A 22,951-nucleotide genomic window follows, 5' to 3' on the forward strand; every position below is an offset into this window, starting at 1 on the left:
AGGAGTGAAGCCATTGGCAAAAGTGTGCATTATTTGAAAGGCAGACAATCTTTGCTGTACTTAAGGCTCTTCAACACCTCCTGTAATAGACCCTCATTTTTCAGGGATCTGCCTAATCGATGCCCACTCTGAACTGAAACTTGGGATATAAAGGTCTCATGCCAAGAGTGAGTCCCCCCCCCCCCTTTTCTCGCACACAGTTTGGAGGGGAGGAGGGAATTCATTCATTCATTTACATTATTCAAACTGGGTATTTATTAAAAATACTGAGCCATCATTTTAGAACATTCTATATAGTTTCCGCATTTCAAATGATGGAAACAGAATAATTCACATTCTTGGGGATTCCAGTGGCTAATTAGTTCTGTTCTCTTTCTTCCCCACCCCCATATATAGACTAAATGGAGGGGACAGGGGAGAACATTAATTATATACATATAAAATCCCTTTCCACTATGTTACTCCCTTTATATAGTGAAGAATCCCTTTCCACTAGGTTGGCAGGCTGCATTATAAATGTGAATTTAGTGCTTACGAAAGGGGCTGAATTGATAGCCTTGAAGACTGATCCTCTGCAGATCCATGGAGTTATCACATAGTACAGTGTGCAGCTTTCCCCACATACTGTCCCAGCACTGACCCAGAGAGGCCACCTCTGAGGGTAAAAGGGGGTGCTGTTTCCATGGCCCATTCAGTCCTTGGCCTCTGTGGAGGCTGCCAAAAAGGAGCCCAGTTAATATCAACTGTGGTGGTCAATGTTATATTTCTTCTGCAGTTGAACTGAAGCCCAAGCCCTGAGAAAGAGCAGCTCTTTGTAGCAGGCTCTCTCTTCCCATTCACGAGGAAATCTTACAGCTAGCCGGCCCTCTGACCTCTTCAGGGCAGAAAACACTCCTCTTTGTTAAGCCTCATTTTACACTTGCAGAACTTCTAGTGCCAGCTTCCACTGGAAATTCTGCCAAAGGCCATTGCAGACAGTTCGGCTCAAGGCTGTGTTTTAAGTAGCTATAGCAGACAAATGTCACGTTCATACTTAATACTCCCAATCAGTATGGTTGGACTAATTTTCCAAACGTACTTTCCTCTTCTTGTAGCTTGGTTCTTTTTTTAATGGTATATCCTACATCACCCATTGGAATGCATCACTCCTACAGAAAACACAAATCCTGCCTAAGCAATGTAGGTGCTCAAGGATATTTTACATCTTTAACCTCTGAAGGGAGGCGGGGTGGGGAGAGAAGCAAGCAAAGACTTTCTGCTACAAGAGCCAGGAACTTATAAGAACGGACGGCAAGAACATGGGCTGCCAATGGCATGTTCTTCAACACCACACTTGGGAAAACCTTTTGTCTCTTTGACCTATTCCATATTCACACTTGACCATGTTGCTATAAAGACCCAGCATTTCCCACATCTCGTCATCCATACAGAACAACCTCAGGCTTGGAATATGCAGCTGCCCTGTCGTTCCTAGCAGCCCGATTTCAAGGAGCCATCAGGAATGCCTCTGGACTTCACTCCACTGTCCCCATCTCTGCACAGTCAATCATGCAGGGCATTGCTATTAGAACCAGGGACCCAGTTTGTCCCTGGTGCAAGGCCACTGAACTCAGTTGGGTACTACCAGGGAGCAGCATGACCTTAGGAAACTCTTTGCTTTACCTTTACTGTCCCCTCGACTTCCACGAACCAGCGCCTCAGCATGGCCTGGATTTGTCCATCTGTCAGCTCAGGATTGGCATCATGGATCTTCTGCTTGACCAAGTCTTCTAGCAGAAGACGCCTTAGTCTCCAGTAGAAGAAAGTACGGGAGGTTCTCCACTCTAGAACATCCTGCGCAAGACCCAGATGGGGAAGGAGGGGAAATGAGTGAGGTCAGAAAACCCAGAGCCATATTTAACTCCCACAGATTAAGGCGGGATCCTTGGGACCTGGCCACTGCAATCAGAGTGGGGCTCAGAGGTGTAGCAAAGTAGCAGGGCAGTGCATAGCTGATTGCTGGGGTGTGTTGGCTCACTTGGGCAGAAAATGGAGATGTAAGAGAGGAGGAATGTTGTACCCATTTGGGGCGAGAAGGTGAGTGGAAGGGAGAGTCTATTATGGGAGGGGACCAGAGAGCAAACTTTTGGTGGATTGATGCCCATTTACCCTTACGTCCACCTCCGCTCACAGAGAAGCATGTGCTCCCTTAGCCCCTAGCGGGTATAAAGGCAGGGACTGGGGAAAGGCTCAGACTTGGATATGTTCGGTTAGGCTGCTTGCAAAACAAAACCACAATGGCAAAAAGTATTCCAAGTGCTGAGCTTCGAAACCTCCCACCATGTCATACTAACCCGGCCTCCTGCCCCTCTGTTCTCTCCACTCCCTTCTAAACTCTCTTCCCTTCTTCAATGGGGGACACAGCTCTATCAGCACATCATGAGAATCAAGCAGCCTCAGAGGGAAATCCCCAGCACTTCCACATTCCAAACTTCCCCAGGGAAAATAAAATTCAGACTGCATTTGGAAAGCGATCCGGGCGACTAACTCAGCCAAGGTTAAAGCTCCGACAATGGAACTGGACTTTACTATTCTGCTATAGCTCATCTGTTCTACTTGCTGCTCAAACAGGGTCAGCCAAAGACCACAGAGTGCATCCATTTAGTGTCTTTACTTCCTTCCTATCTGCCTGCGAATGAAGAGTTTGCCACTGGAAAGGGAAGTGTCTGGTCAGTTTTTTAATATATCAGCTGGTTGCAGGCTGACAAATGAAAGCGTGGGACCACAAAACATTAGTACTAAGCCAAGGAGCTGGCCCAACTCAGGCAGAGGGTGGGACTAGAGAGGGACACTGCTGTGGCAAGGTCTGTTGGGAGAGGGCACTTGGGCATGAGGTTTCCTGGGTGCCTGTGGGGTGCATGAGTCTTTGATCCTGCTTTGCTCTATCAGTAACGGGCTGGGGCTTGGGAGATACCAGAAATGGCCGCACTGTTCATCTCAGTCTGTGACAATGTCCTTGGCTGCATTCAGTGCATGGACACGTGCTGGGCCTTTCGATGGGAATGGTAAGAAAGGATCCATTATACTTACAGTAATGACACCCTTCTCCTGCATTCGGCCTGGCGTGTCATGCAGGTCAGCAAACTGCACCGCCACCTGATGGTAAATGGGAATTAGGAATTCCTCCCGTTCCTTCAGCTTGGTCTCCAGCTCCTTCCGCTCAGCTGGGCTTAGCTCCGGGGTGCCTGGAATCAGACAAAGCTGCCTGTCAGAGACCCTGGAAAGGTTAAAACAGGTGTGTGCAAAGAACCCCAGCTTTGGGAGACCACAGACCTCCTGCTTATTGTCTGTAATCACGTTACATGATCTCAACACAGTATTTGCTTAGGTGCTTTTTTGGGGGTAAGATTTCCTCTCTGGACTGGCGCTTTGGCTTTTGGTTTCCCAGGAGTAGTTGATAAGCAGCAATGTTCTTTAACATGACATTTTTAGTCCATGAGGGACTGTGCATTGCCTAGCGTTTCACAACACACAATCCATAGTGCATTCTTCCTCTCTGCTTTTTTGTTCTGCTTTCTCTTTACGGCTGCCTTCCCCAGCTCCTCTCCAACAACGTATCTCCCAAGAACTCCTGTGACTACTGAGGCAGTGTGGCTAGGTCGGGGTGGCCAACCTGAGCCTGAGAAGGAGCCAGAATTTACCAATGTACATTGCCAAAAAGCCACAGTAGTACGTCAGCAGCCCCCCATCAGCTCCTCCCCCTCCCAGCACCTCCCACCCACTGGCAGCCCCGCTAATCAGTGCCTCCCACTCCCGATCAGCTGTTTCGTGGCATGCAGGAGGCTCTGGGGGAAAGGGGAGAGGAGCGAGGGCACAGCCGGCTCAGGGGAGGGAAGGGGTGGAGTGGGGGCAGGGCCTGTGGCAGAGCCAGGGGTTGAGCAGTGAGCACCCCCCGGCACATCGGAAAGCTGGCGCCTGTAGCTCCAGCCCTGGAGTCGGTGCCTAGACAAGGAGCCGCAGATTAACTTCTGAAGAGCCGCACATGGCGCCGGAGCAACAGATTGGCCACCCATCGGCTAGAAGTTCAGGCACAGGACTGGGAAGTTGGGAGTGCTACGTTCCAATCCCGGCTCTGCGATGACTTGCTGGGTGGCCTCGGGGCTCAGTTTTCCACGTGTAAAATGAGGACAATAGTAATCTACCTACTTCACCAGGCAATTGTGAGGATTTAGTTGTTAGTGTTGGTCATCTGAGCACATAAGGAGGTAACTGTTTCTCCAGAAGGGAGGTTAGGAACTAGAATCCTCTTATTGCTGAAAGTAAAGATGGGGGTTGATGGGTTTGGGTCAGCTCCCTGCACCCCTTGACTCAGGACCCTGGTCCAAAGCTTGCAGATGGCTACCATCATCATAATGGGCCAAACCAAAAAACTTGATCTGAACAGCACCAATCTTTGGATCTGAAATCAGCAGCTGAGGTCCCCAACTCTGCCTAAATTCCAGAAAGATAGCTCCTCCCGGAACCATCCAAGTGCAGTAGGTAGTTATCCCATAGCTTTGGCACCTGAATGAGAAAAGGATCCTGTCTTGTTCTTTGGTGTACTGGGCAGTAGCACTGAGCAGACGCCCGGTCTCTCTCGCACACAGTGCACTGGCAGTGTGGAATACGTGAGTGTACAGGCACAGCTCTTCAGAGAAGGAAGGTGCTCGCCCCTCGCACTGGGACAATCAGACGAGAGCTCTCCAGGCTGACCCAGCCATGCACCAAGCTCTGTTGTCATCTAGGCCTATATTACGCTCTCCAGCCTGCGAGGGTGCAGAACTCCATCAACACTGATCTCACGCTGACACTCTTGACCTCCAATTTGTACAAAACACTCTCTAATTAGAGCAGTCTTCACCAGGTCATTGTGTCTGTGTTACTGACTCAGTGGGCTTTTCACCTCTGGGGCTGCTCACTGGGACAGACGCCCACCCCCAGGCCCTGACCAGAATGACTGAAAACCATTCTTGCCAAACAGGCAACAACAACAGGCCAGAGCTTAGTGTAGATCAAACCAGGTTCCTGTCCAGGCTGCAGCTTGCAGCCAGGTTCTGGTTTGGAAAGTTAGCAGCCTCACCTGGAAAGACAGGCAGGACTAGGTATTCCTGAGCATGACGGGAAGTGTCATCTCGTACTACATGAAGGCAAACTCCTTATTGATTACAGTATTGATGGAGCCATCTGGCAAAGACAAATCTATAATATTGGCTCAGACCATCAGCCATTAGTATCACCAGGCTAGGTTTCAACTCCTGTTCTTTTAAATGTAACCGCGTTCCCACCTAGACTGCCTTTCGCTTTCACATGCACCTCCATTCGGTCTTATCGACACCTGCAATTTTTGAGGCTCCGATAAATGCTCCTTCAATGTTCCCTAGAACTGGCTAAAAAATGGTACTGCTTGATCTACACTGGCCAAACTATGTTAGCAAGAAACCTTTCTAAACTAAGTGACAGAAAGCTTCTGCTAACATGATTTAAATGCCAATGAATTAAGCCATGATTTAGGTGACACAATGACAGGACTTATCCCCATAAATTAACAATGTCTCAACAGAGTGTTTTATTTTTTTAAAACTACAGACAAAATTAATGTCTAATGCACACACGCACACTTTACACTTTCCTAGCATTTGTTTCCGACTAGTACCTATCCGTTTTCACAGTCTCACTACAGAGGTGGCACAAGTTACATTCAGCGACATTGCAAAAGGTCACAGAACGCTTCACTCATTTGAGTTACTTGCTGCCAATCAAAGCACACTGTCTAGCGACAGATCCCATATGAACTTGGAGGATATGAGGACAAATGTGTCAAAATAATATTGTCCCATCGAGCTGTTTAGTTTAAAGTTTTGCGCTCAAAATGAAATGATGTTGCTTTAAATGAAATAAAATGAAAATGTTCGGATGAATGTAGCCTTGTGAAAGAAACCAGAAGAACTAACTTGAGCAAGGCATAAGGTGGGCTATGATTCCGCCCCCGACCGCTCTGCCAATGTTCCTACATAGGATTGCAGCATCCCGTTGCTGTTTCCAGCCAGAGGACAGTCTCATACAAAGCTCAAGAGCTGTGAGGTGGCTTTGCACTGAGTGTTAACGGAGCTCAGGATCCAGCCAAACTCATTTTCAACTGAGACCTAAAAAGCGCCTTCCTCCTCCCCACAGAGAATGACTTGTTAAAATAATCCCTAAAAGCAACCACTCCACCATGGGACTGAGAACCTGAATTCTCCCCTGTTCAGTCAAGGGCCACAATTAGCCTTGGTGTAAGCAGGTGCAGCTCCTTTGAAGTTGCACTCACTTATTGCAGGGCAAGGCTGGCCCCAAACCCGGTGCAAGGAGAGCAGGTTCATTCTCTCCCACAGCCACACAAAGACACGCACAGTAGACGCTTGTGCAGAAGGACTTAACGCCAGCCTTGGTTCGATTTGAGCACAGCGCGCAATCTGAGCCAAATGACATGCTACCAGACCTCCCACCTACACTGCGGCCTGAGCAGAGGCTCTGAAGCTCCTGTTGTAGGTTTCACAGCTTTAGACAGTGTGTGTGTGGGTGGGGGGGGGTTTAAACCTAGGGTTACTGGCAATCTGAAGCCAGGTCATGGATAAGTCTCACTCGAAGCCCTAGTAAACAATGTCCCTCCTTTGCACTTCTATAGCACCTTCCCCCCCACCCACCAAGGAAAAGGCTATACAAACGTTGATTAATTTCACCTTGCAATGCCCCCGAGACATATGCAAGCACAATTATTCTCACTGTACAGAGCAGAAAGTGAGGCAGAAAGAGGTTAAGTAACCTAGTAACATAGAAGAGCCTGGAATAAAAGCCAGGAGACTTGACTGTCAGCCCCCTTTCTCTAGCCACTGGACAACATTCCTTTCCTTATTGTTGGCATCTCCTCTAATATTGTCGCTACTCTGTCGGGGTCTATGTGAATACCACCAGCTTTTTGCTCTTTATTGTTTGTGAAGCAATGTCAATGGGATTAAATGTAATGAAAGGAGATCAGCTATTGTCAGGCTGTCATGCTTCCTGGCTGGGTGATATGGAAGGTGACTGTCACTCCTCTGGTCCATGCAGTGCCACATAAACTGTCCAGTTTGAAAGGGCCAGGGTCTGGAATCAAACTGGAAAAGCAGAGTGCAGCTGTGAACGCAGCCAAACTGGAGTCAGCACCACGGACAGCGCAGCGGCTCTGTTACCAAGTCTGGGGCCGTATTTTTTGAATCAGGCCCTTACTGAATTCTGCAGACTGACACTGTCCTGTCTGTTCTGTACGGCATGCGTTTATATTTGATTTGATAATATCTTGTCAGATCCGTGTGGTTTTCAATATTACGCCGTCACACACTGAGATTTTTAAGACAACAAGTTCAGACTGTGTCTTCGCTTCATAAAAATCGCAGGTCACGTATACAGTAATTTTTTCAGTTCAGGTATTACTTTTTTAAATGGCCTTCAACGTAAGCATTTGAAAGGATGGTGGGGAGGTTTTAACTAAGATGCCCTGGCGTCTGATAGCTGAAGAATTTAAAAAAGAATTGTTTGAACTTCATGTTTCTCTACACACTTTAAATGGCAGCGTCTGTCTGCACTTAAGCCAGCAACACTCATGTATTCTAGGCTGTCTGCCACTCTCTTGTACAGACAAACCAGCTAGGCCCAGTAATGATTTAGGTGAGATTAACAAATATGTCAATGTCTATTTTCTGCTTAATTTAAAAGCAGCGTCTATAAAGATTTTTGACTTCTGAACCCTGTTCTCCTGAAAGAAAGAAGGTAACAATGAGGAGGGGGGGATAAAGAGTGATTATCCTATCATTGATCGTTTGTCAGGAGCATTTCTTATTCACTGGACTATTGTAAAAAGCTAAGCTCTCGATCAATCCTGTAAGCCCCCTGTACAATTAAATATCTTGGAATGGGTTTCTTTCTTTTCTAGCCACATCTTGAAGCCTTGGGGTTTTTCAGAAAGCCAGGGCGTTGTTTGTTTTTATTTCACAGAAAGAGAAGCCTCCATCCAAGAACCTTACCCCAGCAAGAAAACGGCTTTAAAAACAAAACATCAGGTGCTTCTTTGGCTCTACAGAAACAGCTGAATTATCCAAGAATATTTAATCCAAGTGTCAAATTTAAAATGATTATAACAGCTCTCAAACGGCGTTTTGCATCGCTTTGCCCAGGAGCTCAGTAGCATTATCCCCACTTTTTAGAGATGGTGTAACTGAGGCATAGGGAGAAGTGACTTGCCCACGACCACCCAGCAGGGAGAGCTAGGAAGAGAACTTAGGTCTCCCGAGCCCCAGTCCAGTGTTCTGTCCACCAGGCCACACTGCCTCCCATTATAAATCTGTGTGTATGGAGCTAGGTTACCAATAGATGTGTACACTAAAGAAGAAACATTCTAAAACTGCTATACTTAAAGGCAAATAAATATAGCACAGCAGCTCTCGATGGGCAGGTGGTGCATGAAACTATCAACACTAAGAAGATTTAAGGGGGGTTGAAGGAAGGGAAGAAAAATACTGGAATCTAAAGTCATAAAATTAATTTCAGAGTCTTGATGAAGAGGTATATTAGCTGTGGCACCAGGGCCAGTGGTGGCAGCTGACATGCACAAAATTACTAAAGATTTAATTTAAGATTTAAAAGAAGGGAGTTTGTGACTTTCATAAGCTGGCAGGGGACGCAGAACGCTGCCCTAACAGAGAGTCTAGGGCTGTTCTGTTTGCACAGGGTTTTGTGTCATGAAATCATGAATGAGAGTTTTGGCTTGGATTTGCAGATTACTTTACAGTTTTGGACCCTGTGTGGGTGGGAGGGTGTGTGTGTGTGTGTGTATACACACACACACACACTATCTATCTATCTATATTATATATATATATATATATATATAAAAATAAAATGTGTGCATGCTCGTGTTATACACACACACAGATGTGTATATATAATTGTGTGTATGTATGTATATGTACATATGTTTATATATATATAGCGCTGATTTGACCACACCAGTTGGATATCCCAGCGTTGGACATGTAAAGATGTTACTGTTTTGTAGCCTTTATCTTCTAATAGTAGCAACAATTACAACAAGACTTTATAATCTACATCATCTTTTGTCCATCTATACCTAGGTGCTTTAAAACTAGCTTGACAATCACCGCAGTGAGTATTACAGAAGTAACACTGAGGCTGGCACTTTACAAATAAAAAATGATCACCACAGCATCATGTTTCGCAAAACGATAGGAATGAATAAGCTAAAAGCCTCCATTCAAATGCAACACACACAAGTAAGGAAAAACTGGTTAACTCTGAATAGAATCATAGAATATCAGGGTTGGAAGGGAACTCAGGAGGTCATCTAGTCGGAAATACTTGCCCCAAAATGTTTCCCAAAATGAAAGAGGTAAATATTGTCTGGACTCTGTGAACCAGACCGATGGAACCCTGATAAACGTACACCACTTCACCGGAGTATTCCTCTGCTATCCACACCCAGATGGGAACAGAAAGGCTCACCCGACTTTGAGGACCACAGTGCTAAGATATTACCACTATCCCATGTAAGCAGCTAGCTATATTTAAAAGCATTGGGTACTCTTTGGGTCGGGGCCATCTTTTTGTTATTTGTAGGCACGATACCTGGCAGATTGGGGCCCCAATCCCTGACGGAGGCTTCTAGGGGCTACCAAAACAGTTAACTAAAGAAGGCCTTTATAAACTCTAAGTCTGAAGGAGAAGCTCCTCCCAAAGCCTGCTTCTACCCATTGCACAGGGATAGGAGTGCATGCTTTATAGCTTGCGATCAGAGAGGAAGACTTCAAAGAAGTTGCCCTCCCTGTGCAAACGAATGGTAAAGCCTTGGTAATATATCTATAGGGAGACCTAGCCTGTAAAGTGCTCGGATATTGAATATCAATTTATACTCCTCTCCAAAAGTTAAGGGAAGAAATCGCAGCCAAGAAAGCAACGTCTAAACTCTTTTGATTTGTGTCCCATTAACCAGAGAACCTCTTTTGGAGTAACACGCCAATGCTTCAGCTCTTCCCTCCCGTGTAGAGGTCTCAGAGAGAGGGAGCCACTGACAGGCACAGTGTCCTGCAGTGATTACAACCTGCTAGAATGTCAGGGCTCAGGCTGCCTTTAATAAAGTTCCTGCCAGATGGAAATGGCTCAGCGGGACCATGAATCACGGCTTCCCATAACATTTAGTAGCAAAGTGCTTTTTTTAAATATGACCAGTTTAACAGGTTAGACAAAATGACTTCGAGAAATGTTATTGTAGCTTCCCTCTGATTGCAGAAAGCTGGGCAGCTTCTGAATCAATTTGATGGTTTACGGTTTCTCAGCTATTAATATGGGGGATTTTCCCCTCCGCCCAGCCTCGCGCAGTAAAGCTTCTCTACTTGCTTCCCGTCACCTCTCGTGTATGCCAGCAAAGATGTGGGCAATAGCCCAACCTTCTCACCCAGCGCCTTGCTGAGACAGAACCTCACTCACTTTAGGGCTGCATGACACCACCAAAGTGGGGTAAAGCCTTGGTGTAAATGAGACTCCTACTGATAATATCTTCACTGAGCAAAACACACTCAGTATCATAAAACAGCATCTAACCTCGCTGAGCTGGACTAAAACAAGCGAAGCCTTCTACACAGTGGCTAGACTGACCCCCTAACAATCCAGGAGGGCCCAGCTCCACTTGTCTCCAGGCCAAAGTCGAATGGATCCCAGGACCAGTGACTAACCGGCAACGCAGAGATGTGTGTGCTCACCTATCCGAGTGTTAAAAGGACTATGTTGAAGGTTTTCTGAGGGTGATTAGGGGAAAGAACATTAAGGCACCACCGCAGCAAAGCATCTAAACTTGGGCTTAAGTCCATCCCTAGTCTGCAAAGCACATGTGCAAGTCCCACTGACACACATGCTGAACTGCGCTGCTGAACAGGGATGGACTACTGAAATGGGTCCTAAGGAAGTAAGTGTTATGAATGCATGGTAGCCACTCCATACATAAGGATGTAATGAGGTGTCCATTTTAAGTCAGATTATGACCTCATCTAACATCCTCAACTGCAACAACAAACATGATTTCACCTTGAAATTCCTCACACAGGAGAGATTTTTCCCCCCTAAGGCTGGAGCCTGATGTCTCCTATTTAACCACACAACAGATTCAGCAACTGTGCAAGCTTCTCCCATGCTGCCCCGCCAGCATGCCTCACCTCTGACCTGCAGGGAGCAGCTCTAAAGGGGAGGTCACTCAGGCCTATTCAAGTCTGTGGCAATGCAGGGTTTTTGAGTGCAGATTTTTTTTTTTTTTTTTTTTTTAAACTGTGGCTGCTTGCAACCACTTCTCTAAATAGTCAGTAGGATTCAAGCTGTAAAGATGCAACGTGAAATACCAGTGAAGGTTGGGGATGCTCAAGAGATTGGTCAGAAATGTCATTCGGCAATTGCAATACACAAAAAGGTTTTATTCTGTTACAGTTCAACTATTCTTGTTCCTAAGGACTTGCATTAGGATCAAGTAAACTAGCAGACATGAAGCACCACTACAGGCCAGAATCACCTGTGATGCGCGTTAACACACTGACAAGCACTAACTCGGACTTGCTGTGGAGTTAAATACGGGACGTCTGAGGACAGAAGGGATGGGATGAGCCTCAGACCAGGAATTGCACAGCATCTAAAACTATGCTCTTTCCATTGATTATTGACCAAGAGCAGTGACATTAATACACAATCCTCTGCAACCAATCCCCACCCACATTCCAAGATCTTTCAAAACATGATTATTTAAAATTAAAATATAGCAAACAACATATCAAACCAAAACTTTGAAGAAATAATAGGTTGTAGGACCATATACAAAGTGCAAAATACAAACAGCCTTCCCCTCCCCCCAAATTGGTATCATATGTCCCATAAAAATCATATACCTATGGGAATTCCCCTCCAACTCCCACTTTCTAGAGAGGGAAATCCAAAGGACAGTTATCATATGGGCAGGTGTCAGGGAAGGTGAAATTCTGGATTAACAGCAATTTTTTAGTGATAGCAATGTTTGCACACAGAACCAGTTAAAGGCAACCAGTGTACAATATTACCAGAAAAGTGACCAATGCTGATTGGCATTCCACATTTTGCAGGTGAAGGACGATCTCAAGGGAAATATTTTATGTAACTATTGCTCAGGAAAATAATTGGTATTTTGGTTAATTACAACACAGAAAAAGAATGACAGAAAAATCTTGAGAGACAAAGAAGGTGAGGTAATATGTTTTACTGGATCAACTTCTGCTGGTAGAAGGGACACACTTTGAAGCTACACAAAGCTCTTCCTTGGGTCTGGAGAAGGTAACCAGAGCATCTGAGCTAAATACAAAGTGGGAGAAGATTGTTAAGCATAAGGGGTTCACACATGCTTTAGGAGTCCACTTAAAATGAAGTGAGCAATAAAGGGTTAGATTGTTGAGCATAAGGGGTTGTAACTTGCCTGGCAATTCCCCCAAAAATGAGATATAGTATTTCCATTGCTCAGTTTGTTTTTCTAAAGTACATTATTAGTGAACTGGTTCAAATCAAATGCACCAATACAAAATGGGGAATGACTGGCTAGGCAGTAGTACTGCAGAAATGGACCTGGGTGTTATAGTGGATCACAAATTGAACGTGAAACAACAATGTGATGTAGTTGCGAAAAAGACATATTATTCTGGGGTGCGTTAAGAGGAGTGTCAAATGAAAGACACGGGAGGTAACTGTTCGGCTCTAGTAGGCATTGTGAAGTCTCACTGGAGTATTTTGTCCAGGTTTGGGTGCCACGCTTGCCACATGTCCAGGTTTGGGTGCCACGGTGCCAAAATACCAAGAAAGACCTGGACAAACTGGAGCGAGTCCAGAGGAGAGCAAGAAAAATGATAAAAGGTTTAGAAAACTGACTTAGAAAAGGTTAACAAACTGGGCATATTTAGCCTTGAGAAAAGAAGACTGAGGGGAGAACCTGACAAAAGTCTTTATAAAGAGGACAGCGATCAATTGTTCTCCACGTCCACTAGAAGGAAGGACAAGAAGTAATCGGCTAAATCTGCAGCAAGGGAGATTTAGGTTAAGTATTAAGAAAATCTTTCTAACTATAAGGATAGTTAAGTACTGGAATAGATTTCCAAGGGAAGTTGTGAAATTTCTATCACTGGAACATATTAGACACACACCTGTCAAGGATGGTCTAGGTTTACTTGGTCCTGTCTCAGCGGACGGGGCTGGACTAAATGACCTCTCAAGGTCCCTTCTAGCTCTCAATTTCTATGAATCTATTAATCTATAAAATAGCTACTGCCTGACTTTTGACTATTGTCCGATTTTCCAGACCTAGGTGCAGAATGACAAACAGGTCACATGATGCTATTGTTTAGCCAATCAAGAAAGCGAAAGAAAAACATCATAATTTTGTAAATGTATGCTGCAAAGTAATGATCAGCACATGGTATTATTGGGATTTAAATAAACTGTCATGCAAATTTACCTCTGAAAATGGACTGCTTGGCTTAATTTATCTATAGCCACTGCTGTTCTAATGTGGGTAAAACTTTGGTTAAGTTTTTGTTATTTGGGTATTCAAGATGGATTCTGAACCATCTTCAGCAAACGAAGCGGAGAAGTAAATCAGAAGTCACAATGATAGGCTGGTCAAAATGGGAAGGGACAGGCTCAGCTCCTGAAGCGGTATGGCAGTTTACAGTTTTCGTGTCTGTGAAAAGTAAATTTTGCTCTACTGAGGTAGGCAGATCCCTCCTGAATGGTCCCCCATCCAACACTTCATACAGAGTATTATTATATATAAATGGGTGTGAATATACACACACATATAATGTACAACTCTATATAAAACTACATCTAAAACTATATAAAACACTTAGATGCAGACATTTATTATAAGGGCCAGACTAAAGATGATGTTCATCTTATCATAAAATCTGCTCATGGTGAGATCATACCGAACGAATAAAAGATTTTTCCATTGTACCATGAGATAAACATTTTGATAAGTGGGAACAATTTAGGGTCAGGTCCTGCTTCCATGGAAGCCATTTTGCCATTGCCTTCAATTAAAATGGGACCAAGCCCCATTGTTTGTATCACACACTACGTGTACAGCCTTCCCGATGGTAATAAAGAACATGCTGCACGATAAAGTTCATTTCCCGTTATTTCTGTTTCAATCCTAAAGCTTTCTCCCATGTGCTAACTGTGAAAAACCCACATGAAAACAGAATACCTATATCCTTCTGAAGTGTGGCCAGTAGGCTTGCTGCTTACACTGTCCGTATATTTCTATGTATTCATAGCTCTGTCTGGCTACTCGTGCTTTCTAGAGAATGCAGCCATTCCAGAGTCAAGACTGGGATTCCTCTTTTTGCCTGCCCTGTTGCTCTGCAGTATACGCTGTCACGTAAGAGTGTGTTACACTGAGTGCCATTTTAATAAAACATGAAACTAATGAGGATTTCCGAGATAGTGCTAGAAAATTAATAATGAACAGATTTATGTCAAATTATTCAACACTTGTCATCCTTCCCTGCTCCCGCCCCCCACACATGCAAGTCAAAATCCAATGTCTGAAGGTTCCTTGAATGAAAACACAAATGTTGCTGTACTATTTACCCACCCCTCTGCACAAGACACACGTATATGAAGATCTCCCCCCTTCCCCGGTACCCAGCAGCTCCATAGAAATGATGACAGCCATTCAGGGGTTAAAGAGAGGCAGTGAACCCCCAGTTAATGAGTAAGAATTCAGCAGGCAGTGTAAGATAAATGGAGCTTTCTCTGCTTCTGCTGGAGTCAGCATGAACTGCGGCCCCGCGGCTTGTTTGTGGCAAATGGAGTGCGCGAAATATCAAAGGGCAGTGATCCAGAAGAAGACCGACTTTGACAAATTTTAAATTGGCCAGAAAGAAAACCAGCAAAAAAAATTATGCAATTCGCTGTGTCCTGCAATCTTGGCTTTCCTGCCGTTGTACGGAATTAGTGGCAAAACAACAGCAATGATCGCCTGATGTTGGGAGCAATTAAGAGCCATCTAAGTGAGATGCTTATCAGCGACTGAAGCTTTTAGGGCTCTCTGTATGTACAGTTGTAAGTGACTTGCTCTTGTGTTGCAGTCATTTTAATTAAAGTGCATGGAGTAATTATCCTGTTTAGAGAAACGAAAAGAAAAAAAAAAAAAAAAAAAAGAACAAAAAACCCCCACGCAGTCTGGCGTTGGATTTTAGAGAGACTCTCTTGTAGAAAAATGTTTGCCCTTTTTCTCTCTGATCAAAAAGAGGATGGTGCAGGGGTCACAGCCAGCGTGATTTAGGGTTGTTTCCTAATAGCGGCTGATGGAATGGAAGGGATTCAGTGCTTGAATTCAATGTAACCGACATCGGGTACGAGCCACACAACAGTAAATTCATAAGGGCAACACAAAAATGACATTTGCTACTTTTCCCTGCTGCTATGAGATTAAAAACCAAACAGTCCTTTTTGTTCGAGGCCAGTGTCTACACAGGCTCGGGACTGGACTAATTTGCCAGTGTCATGGAAGACACCATCTTCTGTGGGGGGTTTTATTGTTAACTTGAGAAGAGCAGGACCTTTCCTGGTGCTGCTGTGGTAAATATCATCAAAATGGTGCTCCTGCAGCAGGGCCATTTATCTGCATGCACAAGTGCTGACTGTTCAGCGTATACTCTTCTCTAACCACACATCTGATTTCCCCTTCCCCTCAACTCTAGAGACTTTCATACCGGAGGGGCAGTTCTTCCACCAAGCACAGGGAGGTCCAGAAGAATCACCTCCAGGTAGCGTAGCTATGAATCCTGCCTTGACTGACTGGGTTAGGAATTACGCTGCAGCCTTTAACCGAGCAGTATAAAGCATTTCAAGTGTGCATATACTTGGGACTCTGTGCTAGGTTCCCAAGATCTGCTGGAGTCTGGTTTATCTAATTGTCTCTAAAGGGCCACTGTCAAGCCAAATGTAGCCCAAAATTCAGAGCTGGTGAAAATAAACTTTTACCAAACCTAAGAACATTAGAAATGTGCATTTCAATCCTAAGGAACCAGTTTATTTGACACCAATTTTACACCAGCTGAGGACCTGGTCCACTAAATTTTGAGTGAGCTGAGCATACTTAGAGAATTAACGCCAGCATCAGGACACCTTCATCATTGTTTGTTGTAAAACCCATCAATTCTTTAAAAGAAAAATCATGACTGATGTAGAGAAAGTAGACAAGAAAGTGTTGTTTACTACTTCTCATAACACAAGAACTAGGGTCACCAAATGAAATTAATAGGCAGCAGGTTTAAAACAAATAAAAGGAAGTATTTCTTCACACAATGCACAGCCAACCTGTGGAACTCCTTGCCAGAGGATGTTGTAAAGGCCAAGACCATATCAGGGTTCAAAAAAGAACTAGATAAATTCATGGAGAATAGGTTCATCAATGGCTATTAGCCAGGATAGACAGGGATGGTGTCCCTAGCCTCTGTTTGCCAGAAGCTGGGAATGACCGATGGGGGATGGATCACTTGATGATTACCTGTTCTGTTCATTCCCTCTAGGGCACCTGGCACTGGCCACCATCGAAAGACAGGATACTGGGCTAGATGGGCCCTTGGTCTGACCCAGTAGGGCCATTCTTATGTTCTTATGTTAATTGGTTAAAAAAATACTACACACCCACACTAAATGCTGTAGATGTACATGAAAATAAAAAATATTCTATGAAAACACACAAGACTCATCTCATCTGGTTTTCCTCCCAAATGGGATGATGACAGTAAATAAAAATTATCATGAATTTCATAAAGTCAGTTCCCCCTTTTTAAAGGTCACAAACACACTTATTAGATATTAGCTGATACCTGGATCACTGATATGCCAATAATACAGTCCAGACATACCTAGTCGCTCTGCCAGACGACTGTAGATTGGGTCCACCCGTCTCATTGTTTTCACCAAATCTTTCCTGCGGAATTTGATTTCTACGGTCCCTTCTGGCTCCAGAACTCCTCCTCTGATCAGCGATGAGAAAAGAGAAAGGAAAAGCACTTTCAGATCATCAGATAAGGAAAAACACAAACTGGATTGGTACAATTTGTTGTCTAGAAAGTATTGAGAAAAAGAAAGACTCTTACCTATTATTTACCTAACCCCAAATAGAATGTGCATAAGATGCATAGGAGGCCTTATAGAAACGTATCAATCTAATACTATTTGATGCAATTTGGTACTAATAAATAACATTTGGAACTCTTGTAGCGCCTTTCAGCTTAGGCTCCAAAAGCTCTTGTAGGTGAATTTTATGAAAATGTCTTGCCAAAATAATGCTGCTCATTACAGAAGCTACCTGCTTCCCAGGTCGAAGACACATGATTTGGAATCTAGGTTTGACAACGAAGACAGAAGCTATTTTACTTTCAAGTGCAAAAGAGTGAGAGAAGAGAAAAGAAAGGTCAGCGGAGAGGCTCTAAGGAGTGGGGGTTGGGGTAGATGCATCTTTCCGATTGTACAGCAGAGCTTCAGCATGGATATGATCACAGACTGTACTTGGACAACAAGCTTTTGCAGTCCAACAACAGGTCACTAAGCTACACACGGTTTTGCAAAAGTCCTCAATTCTCAAGTCGAGCAAAGCTGCGGAAGCGGCAAGTCCACACTTGTACTGGCACCGCAGGATATAGCCACTAAAGGGGCGTACGCACCTTTGCATGTAATTACTCAGAATGTGTTCTCAGCGTGCACAGCTGTCAGTGCAAGATACAGTTGGGAACACACTAGTGGAAATACACTCTCCTAGAAATTGCTGCAATCGATTCCACAGGGTTATGAGCTAAGTGGTACAAAAAACTCCGAGGTTCTGGCTTGCAAGGGTTTGTAAGAATCTTTTCAATGTCAGGTTATGTCGGGTGGAAGTGAATGAAGGGCAGAACTGCTCCTGTAAAACAGAGTGACGATAAAGGGCCATTGTTGTTGGATATGTCATGTCCTTTTAAGTGGGATTCTCAGACAGGTACTAACAGGTGTGGTAGATTAACATGTGCACAGGGATTAAATCATAATGATGATGATTAAAACACTTTGTACTCTATAGATCTTCCATCCTGGGATCTCAAGGCCCTTTAAAAACAATAAGTAGTTATGCCTCGTGACACATCTGTGAGGCATGTTACAGAGAGGAAAACTGAAGTAGAGGGAGATTAAGTGACTCGTCCAAGATCACAGAGAGAGTCTGTGGCATTGTAAGGAACAGACCCAAACTCCTTGCTCCCAGTCCTGGACTACAAGACCATCTAATAGCCTCATTTTTCTAGAGACTGGCTTCAGAATTGCCTGAGTGTGATGGAATGGTTGGAGAACAAAATGAGTTTGAGGATCCAAACTGGAGCCCGCACACCATCTACCTGGAGGTCTCCGAGGGATCCCAACTGGGGCCAATGTACCATTTACCAGGAGGTCTCTGCCTTGCCTTTTCATAACAAACACGCTGAAGGGGTGTTTGCACAACCCTTGCCTGCACTAACAAGAGCTCTCATTGTCCTGAGAATCCTACATTTTAAAGAGGGAAAAGATAGATAGATAACCCCCTTCTAAGTTCTGAGATGCAAAGTACAGAAAATGTAATTCTTCTAACTCTAGATACAGAGGAGAAGCCTGTGGCCAAGTGACAGTGGTTTCCTGTATGACCATTCCACCTGTCTGTATATAACAGGAGAAATAAGCCACCTGGCAATTCTTCATGGAGGTCAATGCGTCACCACTGATGGGGAAGGGAGTACACGGGAGTGTTCAACACAGCCCCTTAAAGGTGTCCTAAATTAGCCATCTCAACTATGCCAACTGCTCTAAACAAAAAGGAAGGTGCTTCTTCCAAGGAACACATCCCAAGTCAGCCAAAGCTGATTAACTTTTGGGACTGAATTAAAATTGTGCCACATTCCCTACTCCAGTACACGACGCACCTGGGGGTAAGCTGATTATTTGGTGTGAGGGGGAATGACTTAACCTGTGAATGAGCAGAAAGAGCAATGCTCAACCATCTCTAATACAATGGGTAACCGGACTGGCTGCATGCATCCTAAAAAGGAGGAGGAAAGTTGCAAGGTGAATTGCAGCTGCCCCCACTTTTGTGAGTGGAACCCAGAGAGTTGCATCTGTGGAATTGTGTAACGGGGTGAGTCACATCAGAATAATGATGTTGTTTTCACCTTCAGATGTTAGTCTATTTTCCCCATCTGCCTGGCTATTTTCAGATCACATGGCTGACCGGATCAAATAGATTACAAACAGAAATCTAACATGGTCAGGTTCTCTCAAGTGTTTTAATTGCTTTTCTGTAGCATAACCTCACCTCTGTCCTCCTTCCCTTGACTGCTCCAAGTCAAACTCCTCTGACAAGAGCATGGCACTTTGCCCTCATAGTTTATCCTGTTTCTATTAGTCATTCGGAGGCAGGATTGTTACACCCCTCCAAATCAGCCCGTATATTCTTTTTTTTTTCTTCTTCAGTGGCTGGAGGGCTTGTTTTTAACAATTCACTTCTAATTGTTTGCAATTTTACACCGAGGAATAACACACACCATGGGCATACTTATGCATGTTGCATTTTATAGACGTGAGGGATAGCTACACCATTGCCTGTGCAGAGATCTAAGTATTTCAGAACGCAGCAGTACTTATTTGTGCTTGCCAAATTGTACCCAGTTATTTCAAAGCGAAAAAATTGTGGGTGCAAAAATCAGTTGTTAAGTTGAAGCCTTTATGCCAGGGTCTCAAAATGCTTTCCAAACATTAACTAATGAAGTCCCACACAACCCCCATGAGGCAGGAAAAGAGAAGGTAAGGGACTTGACCAAGGTGAGGGAGTCAATGGCTGAGTCAAGAACAGAACCCAAGAGTCCTTATTTCTAGTCTCTTGCGCTAACCACTGGACAACAGTCCCTTCTTTGGTACAGCCAGAAAGCAAACCAACCCCCCTCCTTTATGTACATAAGACAAGCACACAAGACCTGTCTTACTACAACAAAACAATGGCTTACTTAGTCTGGTGTTCTTGTCTTGGAGCAGTACAATATACAGAAAGGAGTCAAGCTAAGTGAGTTGCTTTACCTGCTGTCTCGGTCTGCGTACATCTCCATGTGTCGGGGATTAATGGTGGGATCAATCACGACCCAGGATCCTCCTCTCAGCTCGGCTTGGGGTGGGATGTACACAAGCACTGGCTGTCTATATTCTCTTAGGCCATCCACAATGTAGGCACCAAACTTCAGCACCTGGTCATACATGTCTGGGAAAAGGATACAGTAGTTTAAGTTCTTTATCCTCCTCAATCTTAGGCAAATAAAAAAAAAAAAAAAAAAAAACACTCAGCATTTCTACTGCTGAATTTCTCAGCAGCTCCCCTCAGCACCACCCCACAAGCACTTCTAAGTGTTACCTGGACTTTAAGGGAAGCCCTTTGGTTTGCAAAATTGGACTGGAGTATTTGCAAAAAGACAATTTTTTGGAGACATCCAAACCTCTTCCCTGTCCCAGGTTAAGCTTGGGAAACCAGGAGGATAGACAGCCTCATGTTATAAGAGCACTTCTGCTTCCAGGTCCAGCAGCTCCAGTCTGGAGCTTGAGATTTGCTTAATTCCTATTACATCCAAATAAATTCACAGACCCTTATTCTGGGCCTCCTGCTTGACATACTCAAATCTCATAATGAGCCCTACTAAAGGATCCACCCTCAGGGTATCCTACTGAAGTTAATGGGTATTTCTGGGTGCTCAGCAATTCTGAAATTCAGGCCAGATAGATGCCTAATACAAACTTGGGTACCTAACTTTAGGTCCCCAAGTTTGAAAAGTTTTCCGTATACTTTTATTCACATTAAATCTACTGAGCAAACGTGTGTGTGGCAGCACAAAGGGTTATAAATACTTGGCATATCATAAAGAGTGCAGTTCATTCTTTTTTCTTGGGTGTGAAAAGTATTTTCCTCCTTTCTTTAAATCAAGAACAGCTGAAGGGATTTTGCTGAAACATAACAATAACAATTGCACCATCAGGTAGAGTCAATGCATGGAAACTGTCAGCCCCAAAGGTGATTTAAAAGAAAGTAACAAATACGACATGATAGGAGTTTATCCTGGAAACAATTAAGCAGCCTCAAGTGCATACATTGTTAAATACTCCACTATATATAGAATTGCTGAATGTTAGAGATGGAAAATACATACTAGGATCATCCAGTCCTTCTCTTTGTCAAAGGAGTACTCCCTGCATCATACTACATAATCTCTGCCCCTTCTTGGTGCATGAATCCTTTAAATATTTGTAGACTCCTCAGTCGTTGCTTAGGCAACCTACGAATACTCATCTATTTCAAATATTTTCCTCCTAATACAGTTCCTACAAGCCCTTTGATCATTTTTGTTGCTCTTCTCTGAACTCCTTCCAATTGGTCAATAACTCTGCAGTGTCAGGATACCCCAAAATAACTAGTATTCCAGATGTGGTTGCACTAGAGCAATAAAGCAAGGGAGTTTACCTCTCTGCTCCATGACACGATGCCTTTACGTGCCAAAATCATACTGGCCTTTTGTAAGAGCCATATAAAAGGCTATATATGTCCATCCATCTTAGGTACTTATATAAGCCCCATTACCACAGCATCTGAATCACCTCATCACCTTTTGATGTATTTATCCTCACAAGAACCTTGTGAGGTAGAGAAGCACCATTTTACAAAGGGGAACGGAGACAGAGAAACACTGAGTGATTTGCCTAAGGTCACCCAGGAAGCTTGTGGGAGAGCAAGGAACTGAACCCAGGCCTCACAAGTACCAGACTAGCACCGTCACCACTGGGCCTCTTGGGTCCTCTCATATACACCCACATATGTACTAAAGCATGCTTCTTTATAGAGTTCATTCTCTGAACACTCTAGACAAAGAGTTTAAAATCCTTTAAGAAAGTCCGAACACTGCTGAAGAGAAGAATGATCTATTTCCTGCAGATACACATGTGAATATATATATATAAATGCTTAAATACAGCGGATGGGGAACAAAACCAAACAATACTCCAAACTCTTCATTTGTCCGGAGAAAAGAAAAGAGAGACCTCAAAAGGAGTGACAAATTTATTACTAATTACACAATTACTTTATTATGTAGTGCTAGTAATAAACCACTTGAAGTACTTTCAGCTAATTCTAGTGTTAAGAAAATAATTGCTTGATTCAAATTATTTTAATTGAATTAATTCTTTACTAGTGCTACATAATAAAATGATTGTGTAATTAGCAATTCATTTTTCATCCCTGCCAAAAGTATATATTTTACTTGGAGTAAGTGGAGGGAACGGGGGGAAGGGGGGGGGAAGAGACAAGTGCCACTTGTTTGGATTGGGGAGGTGGAAGAGGAATGGAGAGACAGAGGGGAAGACAGTGCTGTATGTACACTGAGGAGGGACTATGTGAAAGGTCTCATCTAGGCCTTGACTGAACTTGCCTCACTGAGGTCAGTGGGAGTTTTGCTGCTCTGAATGGGAGCAGGAGCAGGCCTTTAAATCACCCAGAGGCACGACCTTCAGAACAAAGGTTCCTTCTCTGTTTCTCTCTTTTTGGGCCCATGCATTAAGCATATGAAATGCAAGAGCACTCACTTCCCCTGGAACTGCCTAGCAGCCTTAACTTGATATTGCTTACATCTTACAATCTTGATATTACTTACTTGAGGACCCTTTGGCCTGCATCTCCTGCACACCCAAAACTCCCACTGAGATAACCTGATGCATTCCTTGGGTATGCAAAATTCCCATTGAAGTCAATGGATCCAACACTGAGCGTACAAAACTCCCTCTGATTCAATGGGCTTGATGC

At 44.0% G+C, this 22,951-nt stretch overlaps 1 protein-coding gene across 2 annotated transcripts in view; it reads right to left on the bottom strand.

Annotated features, from left to right (window-relative positions):
* ACACA (acetyl-CoA carboxylase alpha) overlaps positions 1–22,951 on the bottom strand; it is a 185,559-nt gene that overhangs the window by 11,223 nt on the left and 151,385 nt on the right. For both annotated transcript variants that reach the window (XM_074974614.1, XM_074974613.1), the window contains 4 exons: positions 20,191–20,368; positions 16,986–17,098; positions 3,070–3,224; positions 1,663–1,833 (listed from right to left, as the gene is read on the bottom strand). In XM_074974614.1, coding sequence (XP_074830715.1) covers positions 1,663–1,833; positions 3,070–3,224; positions 16,986–17,098; positions 20,191–20,368 — 617 coding nt within the window. The remainder of the gene's footprint in view (positions 1–1,662; positions 1,834–3,069; positions 3,225–16,985; positions 17,099–20,190; positions 20,369–22,951) is intronic.

Source organism: Natator depressus, chromosome 17 (assembly GCF_965152275.1).
Source record: "Natator depressus isolate rNatDep1 chromosome 17, rNatDep2.hap1, whole genome shotgun sequence".
Lineage (NCBI taxonomy): Eukaryota > Metazoa > Chordata > Testudines > Cheloniidae > Natator > Natator depressus.